The sequence below is a fragment of the Engraulis encrasicolus genome, chromosome 16 (genome assembly GCF_034702125.1).
Source record: "Engraulis encrasicolus isolate BLACKSEA-1 chromosome 16, IST_EnEncr_1.0, whole genome shotgun sequence".
Classification (NCBI taxonomy): Eukaryota; Metazoa; Chordata; class Actinopteri; order Clupeiformes; family Engraulidae; genus Engraulis; species Engraulis encrasicolus.
Window position 1 is genome coordinate 14,880,341 of NC_085872.1, and position 12,407 is coordinate 14,892,747.

Consider the following 12,407-nt stretch of genomic DNA (forward strand, 5'->3'; position numbering starts at 1 on the left):
AATTTTTTGTAATATATTGACAGTCTTTTATTTGCAATTTCCCTTTACCAAACCAGCTTTTCCAGTTTCTGGTGCAAAAAAATGCCACACAATTCCTTAAATAATAAACGCAAAATATATTTACATACTCACAAAAAATGTCAACAGTTCATCGCTTTAAGCACCTCTCACCAGCTGGAAGAAGACAGGGGGACTTAAATGCCACAAAAATACATGGCAATACACAAGCTTCTCATTTTTTATATTTCTGAAAAAGAAAACAAAAAAACTTAAGTTTTATATATATATATATATATATATATATATACTTATATATATATATTTACATAAAGATCCACTTAAAGTAGAAAAGGCTTCTGTCACTTTATCAAGTTAATATTATTCAAGTTTAAATTATATTCATTTTGAAGTGCCATTGCTAGCTTGCTGGCATGGACCTTTAATTTGAAGGAGGCCTTGGCTGTTCATAAAAAGCAAGAGAGGTATTAGTTATGACAACCAGACAATTTGGGGAGGGGGGAGGGGAGTAGAGTAGGAGCAGCAGGTTGTGGGGGATGGCTTTTAAGAGGAAGCATGTCAACCTTGGGTGGATTCCAATATGCCGACTTCCGTCCTCCCTTGCTCACTTGCCTGCTTGTGACCTCATGATGTCACTGACGACAGAGAATTCATTTAATATCTTGGAAAAGCACAATTCTAATGTCATTTTCTCATTTGCAATTGGGATGGTGAATGAAAAACAGTCCCCCACAAGTTGTTGTGGCTAGGCTGACAGCTGAGAAACTTAACAGTTTTTCTCCATGGAGGCGGGGCCAGGAGGCCACAAGCACAAGTGGAGGACAGGAGTCTGCATATTGGAATGCATCCCCTGCCTCCGCAGAAAAGGTCAAAAGGTCAAAGTCCATCCATTATCCGTCCTCCTCGTTCATCCGGTTATACCCAGCGATGTAAACATAAAATCCAAAGGAAGGTGTCAGGGAGAAAAGTAGCAGACCCAGCTCAAAATCCATTCAGAACAGAAATGTTAGTTAAGGTTTAAGCTATTCAGTCTGTCGTTTTCATCGATGCACTTGAATCTCTGCTCATTCGGGTATGTTGATTAGAGGTTAGAAAATACATTGCGGCATTTTGCCACTCATGCTTGCAAGTCTTACAAGGTTGCATTTAAGTTTCTAACAAAATAAGAGCAGCGTTGGTTTGTATCCTTTTGTATTTTTTGCCTTTTTTGATGCATTAGAAGTTCACCATGTGATAAAACGCATTTCATGTAGTCTTTTTTCATCTCCACTGTTTTTTGTTGTCCTTTTTCAACTTTCATTTGGTACATCTGCCGCAAAGAGGAGGCAGAGGGAATAGGGAAGAGAGATGATTGTAGAAGTCTTTGTGAGCAGCACACCATAAACAAGGATGGTCTGCTCAACAAGCACATAATTGTTTCTTATTTTAAGTCCCGCAAGGTCCTCTCCTGTGCGTCTGAGCCAGTCTTGAGTGCACCACCCCCCCCTGGGCAGCAGAGGCAGGGCAAGGCTTTAGCTATTATTATCCGACTCCTCTTCCGCCTCCCGGAGCCACGTGAAGAAAGCAGTGACTGACTTCAGCGCAACACCTTTCCCTTGCTGCTCGGCCGGGTCCTTGCAGGTCTCCCACTTGTAGAAGGCCTCTTCCTTGATGACGTCCTCGTCATACAGCGTGTCGAAGAACATGCGAAGCAAGTCTGAAGGAGGGACAAAGGAGAAAGTATTTTCATTAGTACACGCATTATGCCACGGGGGAACGCATGAATAGCCTGGGCAAACTCCGTCAAACAGTCTGGTGAAAGCTAAGAGGAATCCGTCTCCGTGGAGGGTGGGAGATGGTATGAGCTTACTCTGCCATTTAAACTCATTGGAGTTATGAATTCAAATTAAAATTCAAATTGTGCTTTATTAGCATGACTGTTACGATATAGCCTTGCAAAAGCATACAAACAACAAGACAAAAGGTGTGAATAGTGTTAATTAACTTAACCAATCGGTAACACACTCAGCGAATGAGTTCTGCCAACTGCTTGCTGATTGGCTAAACAGTGAGTGAACAGAGCTAGGAGGGCTTCGCCAGACTATGTGCAGAGCCAAAGTCTTTGGGTGGAAGTGCATAGGATGGCATCGCCAGGCAAGCTCATATAAATGTGCTGGTGATAGATATATAGTCAGTTACTTACTGGGTGGCTGCTCCAAATGCACCATTAGAGCCTGGAGGGCATACAGCGCTTGGAGCTCCTTCTGCTCATCACACAGGTATTTCTGCAGCAATATGGCCCTCTGCTTAATTTGCTCAACATCCACCTTGTGGAGGTTATCACCTGGAGGGGAGAGACAAGGAGAAACAAGGTCAAATGAACTGTATGAAAGGAGTTACCCCAATTGCGTTTTGTTTACGCACAAGCAATGCCATAGACTGATGTTCAATCTTGAAATCAAGCAGTTCTAAAAGACTTTAAAAAAAGTGAAATTTAGGCATGTAAAATGATAGTCATTGTGTCACAAGGCTGGACAAGACCTTTGCCCTCACGCTCTACACTCTTTTGAGTCAAAGACCTTTGGCCTAGACTCTACAAGGAGTGTTCAGATTGTTGCCTCTTTAAGCCCCGATGGCGGGGTCGGCGAGTGAACAAAAGGCACTTCTGATTTAATATTTTGTCGTCTTCCTTCGCAAACGTTCTCGCATATTCGGCCCCTAAGGCATGCAAAATTATCGTCATTGTGTCACAAGGCTGGACAAGACCTTTGCCCTCACAGCCCATGCTCCTGAACATCGCAGCACCACAAGCCTACGTCTTGTCCCCTCTGTTGCACTCCCTACATACACAATTTTGTCAGTCTGTCTCCAATTCCGTTTTTTTTTCGTTTCAGCTTACAAGACGATACATCGGTGGCTGGACTCCTCACAAACAATGATTAATCTGACTACCGCTACCTGACTATCTTGCCATGTCTTAACAGTAAGCCACCATATTGATTTGTGGACCTGGCAGGCCCATTCACGTAACCACCATTCAATTTTGTGGGGTAAGGGACACTTGGCTGTGCAAAGCACATATCAAATTCCTTGTGATGCAGGATCCTCAAGACGAAACGTTGTGCCAGGTCAGATATACATACCTACATGCAAGACATTCACAGCTCTATTAGTATTCGCTGGCTACCTGAACTACACATCATCCAATTAGAAAACAAAACCCCATAAGAACACAGCATGACTAGCAGGGTTTAATCCCGGGACTCCCAGGAAATGTGATCAAGACTATTTCTCAAATCCTGGGAATGGTCATGACAGGAAACTGGGAAATGGTTAGGGAAAAAAGAATAGGTTTGCATCAATTTGTCATAGCATCACTATCCCTTTACTTCTCCTACAGTAGCATGTTGTCTGACTGGCATATTGTCATATTACACAGATGGCGTGAATGTAAAACGACTGCATTAGTTTGGCAGGGAACATTATAAAGTGCTCTACTTACAGATTATGGCGGCCTGGCACACAGAGGTCATCAGGGCACGCACAAACTTATTGGCACCAATCTGCTGTTCATTGAGGTTGGCCTACGGGGAAAAAAAAAGAGTAACAAGTTTGATTAACAGATCTTGTGCAAGTCTAGCATTTAATAATGAAAACTGACCTTGAGAGAGTTGTTCACCACATTAATTAAGATGTTGTTGATAAAGAAAATGTTTGTACAAGACCAACAGTACCACAAGTCTAAGCAATATACAGAGATGTCCGAACAAAACATTCAAGATGTATGAAAACAAGAGAGAAGGACAGCATCAATAACTTAAGTTGCTCGGCTCATAAGATCGGAAACGGTCTGTTCTGCATGTTCACATTATTCACGCCATTTGGCAGTCTGCAGTCACTAGGATAGGTCCTCACCTCCACCCAGTCGTAGATCCTTTGGTTGTTGGACTTGTCCTTGAAGAGGCGGTCCAGGTGCTTGCTGATCTCCTCGCTTGACAGTTCTTTAGGGGTGAGGTTCTCACATTCATCTCCCAGTGTGAATTCCACCTTCTGCAAAAGAAACACGCCAACATAGTGACCAAACTTACACGAGGGGACCCTGCGTTATTCGGCGACAAAAAAAAAGAAAACAGTGGAGTTCACCAAGCACAGTGAGTGAAGTCCTGCAATCCCGCAAGTCCCACAAGTTCTACAATCCCGCAGTTACCTGTTCAGCAACAAACGCGGCCACATCCTCATCCTCTGGTAGGAAGTCCTTCCAGCTGAGGACAGCCTCCTTCCAAGTGGCCCCTGCCTTTTTATGGCTCTGAAGAACAAATGCAGAGTTTCGTTTCAATACTGTGTATGCACCTTTTTTTTTTACTTTTGCATTTTATTTTTTGGAAATGACTGTTCAGAAGGCCCATCACCTATGTGGTGAATTGTTGCCTTTCAAATATTTTGAGAACATACTTTTTAAACCCATATGAAACACATTTTGCAATGCAAAGCGATGGAATGCCCAATACAAAAATGGAAATTCCCCATACTTCTCCAAAATGGATATACACCGTTTTGCAACAAAGCCCTTCAAGTACACCATAACACATGTACATATTAAAAAACAAAAACAGGGCACATGATTTTGCAAAATGATGAATGGGACTCATACTTGTTCCTTGCAGAGCAGATGTAGGATCTGGACAAGCAGCACACCAGCTTTCCCCATTGGCTGCAAAGGCTTGGACACCTCCCTGCAAGCATGGAGCAACACATGGTCAACACACCATTAGCTAGTATGGGAATGTACCTTTCAATGAACACATATGCAATGTCTACAGCACTGCCAGTTCTACCAGAACTTGTGATACATAGCTAAAGTTAATTTGTCAAACCGATATTAATCCGAAGAGAACAGCACACAGGATTTCCAATTCACCTTTGGCTAAGGCCCGCCCTAAAGTGGTTTTTGACCAATCACAGCGCAGCAAAAGGACGACCTCGGACAAACCTCGGACAGTTTTGACAGCGCTCCATTGAACTCAATGCTGAAATCGCATGTTTTCAAGTAGTTAGCGAGATACTGTCGTATTATTATTAAAATATGATTGGAAATTGTGCCTGGGGTATTTGTGACAAATGTGCAAGTTTCCCCGCGATGTAACAGGTGGTAATCACTTTCCTCTTTACCTAAAACCGGACTAATATTACTAGCAGCTGAATAGTCTGCCTTGAAGGGTCTCGGCAGCCTCACACTCGACTAGAAAGCACACGGATCAAAAACATACTTTGTGTGCTCCGATCATGACACCATCTCATTCATGTCCCTTTTCAGTAAGGTTGTAAGCAAACCACGAACCTGTTTCAGAGTAGGATTTTGGATTTCTGACCTAATTAATGAAGAAACACCGCTAGCAAAGTTAACTATCGGTCACGGCAGGAGTGTTTTGACTAGCAGCTGATGGACGTGACTTTGTTAAGCTACTGAAGATATAAACGCCAAACGTTACTGTTACACATTGCTGTGGTAGCTTTGAAGATGACTACAGCCATTAAGTTGTGTGATTTCGTTTTCGTCTAGCAAGTTTGAGTCAGGGCTCAAAAGATATGCGAGCTCAGCTTACCATGGTGCTGGTTACAAATATCGATACCCATAGAAGAGCCCATAACAGCTGTGATGCATCGCATGACCGTTCAGAAAATAAATACTTACATTCACAATACTATGAATGCGTTTTTTATTTATTATGAGTGAATAACTGCTGCGATTTGCAGTCACTGCATAAATCACGTTGATATCTCAGCATTGAAAGTTTATCTGTCCGACCTAGCAACTGTAACTAAAGAGGGCGGGGCTTAGCCAAAGGCGAATTATCTTGGCACAAGATGCACATTGGCGGCCCTACTGTGGAGCATATAGTAGGGCACTCGTTTGCCATGTGGCCGACTCGGGTTCGACTCCCGGCCCGGGTCCTTTGCCGACCCTTCCCCATCTCTCTCTGCCCACTCACTTCCTGTCACTACCTTCACCATCCTGTCAAATGAAGGCAATAAAAAGCCTAAAAAATACATTTTAAATAAAGATGCACATTGGCAGCCCACCTGAAGAGCTGGCCCATAGGCATGCCTCCATCATGGAGCATGGGGGTGATGATCTCCGCCAAGTACAGCCAGATGTGGGGAACGTCTATCGCCATATCATCGGCCACCTCAAGGATCTCGTAAAGCCTGCACCCCCCCCACACACACACACACACACACACACACACACACACCAGTGAAAACAAACAGTATTATGTCTCCAGAACACCTTCAAGCGACCTCCAAGTAGTTTTGGAACCAACACATGGTACGGCTACGGAGCTAAAATAACCGTAGGAAGGAACACACAAAAAAAGCAGTGCCTGCCTGGGGCAAAGTTATTCTGTCAGACTGTGACGAGATGACTGACCCTTTGTAGTACTGCTCGGGTACGAGTGTTCCATTGCTGACCAGCTGGTGGAGCAGCAGGCCAATGTGCTGCCTCGCGATGGTGCTGCGTTCCAGGGTGGACTCCACACCGTTCCGCACAAACACGAAGAGCAGCGAGGCACTGTTTAGCTCGCGCACACACTGGACTGCTTCCTGCAAAGACCAAACAAACACAGGATCATCAGCCGACATCTTAAGCTGGACCCCATTTCTGAAAACCATCGTTGCTAACCAGTTAGCAACTTACAAGGCTTCCCATGGGAAATTGTTGCAAACTAAGTTAGCAACTTACTTGGTTGCAATGCAACGTTGTCGAGAAATGCACCCCTGGCTTCCTTCAAATTTATGTGGACTAATAAAGAAAACATGTTTCAGCACACTCATCACGCTGCTAACTATGCCAATGTCAACTGTTCCTCTGTCATTTAAGCTACCACACTTTCAGCGCTTAGTTTAATTTCGATACGTTTTTTCATTGCAGGATTTATTCTACTAGTAGAAAAAAAGGTCAGAGGACTCCGGATGACAGAAAGGGCAGGAGGATACTGACCTTAAGGTCGTTGATGTGCAAGTACTCCTCAATGATGGCAGTGGACTTCTTGTCCACCTCCTCCTCACTCATGGCAGGTTTGCTGGGAGGCGGCGTGGGCGCAGCTTCTCTCTTCACTGTGGGGAGGAATTATATTCAGTCCATTAGATAATTCAAACATGCAGAGTTCACTCCCTTCTTTCACACCAAGCACCATGGGCCTATACTACAAAGCTGGATTAGGATACGTTAAGATTAAGTTAAGAGGTAATAAAAGAACCTGGAGTACTCATTTCCTTAACAAAAGCTCTTGTGTTAGAAGATTTACCTCTTAACAACCTTAACGTATTCTGAACCAGCTTTGTAGTATAGGCCCCATAACTACAACGCAACAGCAATAAGAACTGTGGGCCCCTTACCACTGTCTTTGCTCCTCTCCCGGTCCTGGCTGCTACGGTCCCGGCTGCTACGGTCCCGGCTTCCATGGCCACGGTTGCCACGGTCTCTGCTGCTGCGGTCTCGGTCGTCAGTCATGCTGGCAACGCGGCGCACCGCATCTCCAGGGCCGCGGCGGTCGCCGCCCCGACTCCGCTCATCGCTCTCTCTGCTGAAGCTGCGCTTGGTGTTGGCTGTGTGGAAGAGGTCTGTGCTCCTGTTGTCATGTGACTCTCGCTGGTCAAATCGGTCCCTGGGCCGATCACGGTCCTTACCCTCCCTGCTGGTACTCCGTCTGCGTATGACAAGTTGGAATTTAAACCAAAAATAAAAAAAACACACCTTGGTATACCCATAAACTAATGCAGCACATAGAAACTAATGCATTGTGCTTTTGCAAGATATTGAATCAATTTTCTGTCGTCAGTGACATCATTATGAGATCACAAGCAGGCAGTGAGCAAGGGAGGATGAAAGTTTGCATATTGGAATCCACCTATAGACATAATTGCTCACCTGTGTTGGAATTAAAACCAAAAATAAAAAGACACCTTGGTATACCCATAAACAAATTAAGCAAATAGAAAATGCCAACTACCACTTTCTAAAACAACATACGCCTCCTTTGTTCGGTAATAAAGAACTGTTAACCAGCCTGTGGGCATCAGACATGTAGACATGGCCCCGTCATGGCCTAACGGTAGGGCACTCGGGTTCGATTCCCCGCCCGGGTCCTTTGCCGGTCTCTCTCCCGCTTCCTGTCACCATCTTCACTATACCGTCATAAATTAAGTCAAAAAGACCAAAAAATATCTTTTTTTTTTTATAAAAAAGAAAAGAAAAAAAAGACAAGTAGACATGATAATCGCTTACCTGTGAGGCTGGTTCCTGTCTGCATCCTGAGAAGAGGAAGAGGAAGGCCCAGACTGCTGCAGCGCTGAAAACCGGTTGAGAGTGCTGGGTGCAGCCCGTCCAGGATCTGGACAGACAAATACCGGTAGGCATTTATGAAGGGACATTCATCTTTTTCTCCAATCACAATACAACAAAGATGACGCTAGCATGGCATTATAATGGAATAAACATGGTCAACTGTTATAATCTAAAAAAGAGCTTTAATGGACTAGATCATAGCAGTGTATACTGAAATCAACAACCTCTGCAGAATCATTAGTATCCTTATCCTCACCTTGGTCTGCTGCGGTGGTTTTGGCCCCGATGCCGCCGTTGCTACCCCGCCCCCAGCTTCCGAACATGCCCATCCCACCTGGTGCCAGCAGCTGGCTGCTAGCGTCCAAAGCACCAGGCTGCAGGGGGAGAAAACAGACAAATCATAGATGAGGAAAAAAATGAACATGCGGTCTAAAAACACCCCTATTCTTCCTTGGACACATTGTCAGTCAGCCTTTGACTAGCAGGTCAGAATAAGAGCAGTGCAACAAAGAAGGTCTGACCTTTGTGATCTTGCTGAGTCGGTTGGTGTCGATGGGGCGGTTTTTGGAGATGGGTACCGTGCTCCATCCCTCGTCCTGTGGCTGGCTGTTCCGCCCGCCTCCCATGTGGTGGGGGCCACCGCCTCCGCGCCCTGTGGAGCCGCCCCGGCCGCCCATTTCCTTCTTGGTGGACATGGATATGAACTGCTGCTGTACTTTGACCTGCTCTCTCTGCTCCTCCATCTCAGCCTCCTTGTGTATCCGGTCGATGGTCTTAGGGCCCTGGTCGCCTCTCCTGGGCACCCACTGGCTCTACGGTTGGATAGGGAGGAGTAGGGACATTTAGAGGAGTGGTGGAGATTATAGTCATGCTTGCAAAGAGTAGAGAAAGCAAAATACAGGGAAGAGAGACCAAAGACAAACCAAGAGGAGGGAGAGGGAAAAAAAGTAAAAATGGGACGGGTGCAGATACAAAACGTGACTTACTTTTCGGAGGTCCAAGACATCCTGGAGCATAAAGCGAATTCGAGAAGAGGTCTTCTTTTCCTTGATGATCTTCTCCATCTGTGTGAAGTATTGATCCATTCGTCGCTGTGGATACAAAGACAAGAGCGTCAGGCAAAGATGAACAATCAGTGACCCAGACACATGGCTCTAAACTGAGTTAATCCGTGGAGCAGCAAAAGGGGTTGTGGTGGGATACGGGATACCTTGGTAAAAGCACGGGCACATGTTGAGGGACATGCTATAATAAAACACATTTTGGATGGCCTCTCGGAGGCAAGGTCACTACAGTGTCAAAAGAGGATACATTTATCCTGTAAAAATCAACTATGCAAGATAAAATGTACCAACAAATGCTTTCAGTCGCCTGCATAGGAAAAAAATATAGCAGTAGTATATACAGTCAATCCGGAAAGTATTCACAGCGCTTCACTTTTTCACATTTTATTATCTTACAGCCATCTAAAGCAAATTTGTTTATCTTGGTCTCAAGAGAGATGAACAGACCAAGGATATGGATCACTGGAACCATGTCGTGTGGTCTGATGAGACCAAGATAAACAAATTTGCTTTAGATGGTGTTAAAGCGATGGTTCGGAGTAGAATCACCCTAATGCCATTTGAACCGTGACACCCATCCACCTTTACACCCGAAGTGTTTTCTGCCGCAGACTTACATCAACAGAGTTGCCGTGTTATTCGATGTTTATTCCGGTTAGCTTGACTCAAGCCCATATGGATACTGGGCACCGTCTCCAAACTTTCCCCACAAAAATAACATGTCATTACACCAAACTTCTGCAGTAGCACAAATATGGTCTGTACTCACGAAACGAAGCATTTGGAAGTTTGGAAATAGTCCAGGAGTTTAGTATTATCAACACAAGCTGAATAGCTTCTCTGCTGCTAAAGCTGTGCCAACGTTACTTCCGTCATATGAGACAAGCCCGTAAAAGTCTTCAACAAACTTCCAGACGAGAGTGTTAAAAAAGTTTTCACTGAATTGTGATTAAGGCTTATATTTTCAAGGCAATACTTAAAAGATATTTCAAATCTTACCTACTATCAATTAGACAAGGATTTTCGTTATCAATACTGATGCTGAATTCACTTTTCATTGTGCATATTATGAGCTTCGTTGAGGACTCTTACATGCTTGTCTTAGATGACGGAAGTAACGTTGGCGCAGCTTTAGCAGCAGAGAAGCTATTCGGCTTGTGTTGATAACAATAAACTCCTGGACTATTTCCAAACTTCCAAATGCTTCGTTTCGTGAGTACAGACCATATTTGTGCTACTGCAGAAGTTTGGTGTCATGACATGTTATTTTTGTGGGGAAAGTTTGGAGACGGTGCCCAGTATCCATATGCGCTTGAGTCAAGCTAACCGGAATAAACATCGAATAACACGGCAACTCTGTTGATGTAAGCCTGCGGCAGAAAACACTTCGGGTGTAAAGGTGGATGGGTGTCACGGTTCAAATGGCATTAGGGTGATTCTACTCCGAACCATCGCTTTAAGCATGTGTGGTGGTAAACAAGTGAGTTTTACAAAAAAAAGTGCATCATCTAGCTAGTCAAGCATGGTAGTGGAACTGACATGGTTTGGGGATGTATGAATGCAGTCAACATAGGAAATCTGAATTACACCTAAAGAAGCATGCATGTCAACATGCACTGTGACTACAGAAGCAGATCATGATACTCTCCATAGGATTTCATTAAAAACTCACACCCATCTATTGCAGCCAGGTGCAGACTCAAAACGTACAATTTCAATGTACTTAAAGGTTGAAACGCACACCGATGACCTCCCTTTTAATCCCCTTTCATTTCGAAATGAAAAAATGAATGTAGTTGCTGCCAAAGGTGGTCCTACAAAGTATCAAGCAAAGGCTGTTAATACTTTAAATATGTAAATATGTAAATGTGCAAATATGATTTCTTTGTTTTTTATTTTTATAAATGTTCAAAACTGTCAAGACAACTTGTTTTTCACATGGTCATAATGGAATAATTTGTGTAAGATTTTGACATCAGAGATTCATTTGTAGCATTTGGAATAAGGCTGTAAGATAATCAACTGTGAAAAAAGTGAAGCGCTGTGAATACTTTCCAGATTGACTGTAACATTATCACCCTCACACACAACTTGTCAGATTATGGCCTGAAATGGGAAGTCATGGGTAAGCGGCTAGGGCGTCAGACTTGTAGCCCAAAGGTTGCCGGTTCGACTCCCGAACCGCCAGGTTGGTGGGGGGAGTAATCAAGCAGTGCTCTCCCCCATCCTCCTCCATGACTGAGGTACCCTGAGCATGGTACCGTCCCGCCGCATTGCTCCCTAGGGGCGCCATTGAGAGCTGCCCCCTTGCACGGGTGAGGCATAAATGCAATTTCGTTGTGTGCAGTGTTCACTTGTGTGCTGTGGAGCGCTGTGTCACAATGACAATGGGAGTTGGAGTTTCCCAATGGGCTTAAAAAAAAGCAGTCATTATTACCTTGGCCTTATCGATGTCCAAGTCTTTGCCGATGGTGGAGAGCAGGCGGCACAGGCACTCCAGGCTCTCCTCGTCGTGGTTCTTCAGCAGCTTGACCACGCAGTCGTGCATGATGGGCTCCGTCAGCATCTTCAGCTTGAAGAGTTCGCCGATGAACTTCATGTTGCCGAGTGAGCGGTAACGGGCCTTGTCCTTGGCCTGCTCCAGTTCCTCCGTCAGGCGCTGGCGCTCCTCCTCCTAAAAGCCAGGGGGAGGACAGGGGACAGAGACCGATTTAAAACACGGACACTACGCACACACATTTGCACAAAATGGGGACATGTTCGCAACAGCAATGACAATAACAATACAATCACACTGAAAAGGAATTAATAATGTAAAAATAATTTAAGAAACCGATTTAAAACACGGACACTACACACACACACACACACATTTCCACAAAATGGGGACATGTTCACAATAGCCAAGCGTGTAGTGGGCGTGGTACGCGGGGCGTACGCAGTCCACCCACTTCTCCTGAGGTGAGATTTAAAAAAAGAAAGAAAACCGGTCCATTTCT

The 12,407-nt window shown here is 44.6% G+C and overlaps 1 protein-coding gene across 8 annotated transcripts in view; it reads right to left on the reverse strand.

Moving 5' to 3' along the window:
• Positions 1 to 2: 2 nt before the first annotated feature.
• The window catches only part of eif4g1a (eukaryotic translation initiation factor 4 gamma, 1a), a 31,354-nt gene continuing 18,949 nt past the window's right edge, over positions 3 to 12,407 (reverse strand). For all 8 annotated transcript variants that reach the window (XM_063218787.1, XM_063218790.1, XM_063218789.1 and 5 more), the window contains 15 exons: positions 11,846 to 12,082; positions 9,331 to 9,435; positions 8,866 to 9,156; positions 8,601 to 8,718; positions 8,285 to 8,390; positions 7,396 to 7,706; positions 6,998 to 7,113; positions 6,428 to 6,600; positions 6,079 to 6,204; positions 4,649 to 4,730; positions 4,205 to 4,303; positions 3,913 to 4,047; positions 3,500 to 3,581; positions 2,201 to 2,341; positions 3 to 1,714 (listed from right to left, as the gene is read on the reverse strand). In XM_063218787.1, coding sequence (XP_063074857.1) covers positions 1,530 to 1,714; positions 2,201 to 2,341; positions 3,500 to 3,581; positions 3,913 to 4,047; positions 4,205 to 4,303; positions 4,649 to 4,730; positions 6,079 to 6,204; positions 6,428 to 6,600; positions 6,998 to 7,113; positions 7,396 to 7,706; positions 8,285 to 8,390; positions 8,601 to 8,718; positions 8,866 to 9,156; positions 9,331 to 9,435; positions 11,846 to 12,082 — 2,307 coding nt within the window. In that variant the 3' untranslated portion in view covers positions 3 to 1,529. The remainder of the gene's footprint in view (positions 1,715 to 2,200; positions 2,342 to 3,499; positions 3,582 to 3,912; positions 4,048 to 4,204; positions 4,304 to 4,648; positions 4,731 to 6,078; positions 6,205 to 6,427; positions 6,601 to 6,997; positions 7,114 to 7,395; positions 7,707 to 8,284; positions 8,391 to 8,600; positions 8,719 to 8,865; positions 9,157 to 9,330; positions 9,436 to 11,845; positions 12,083 to 12,407) is intronic.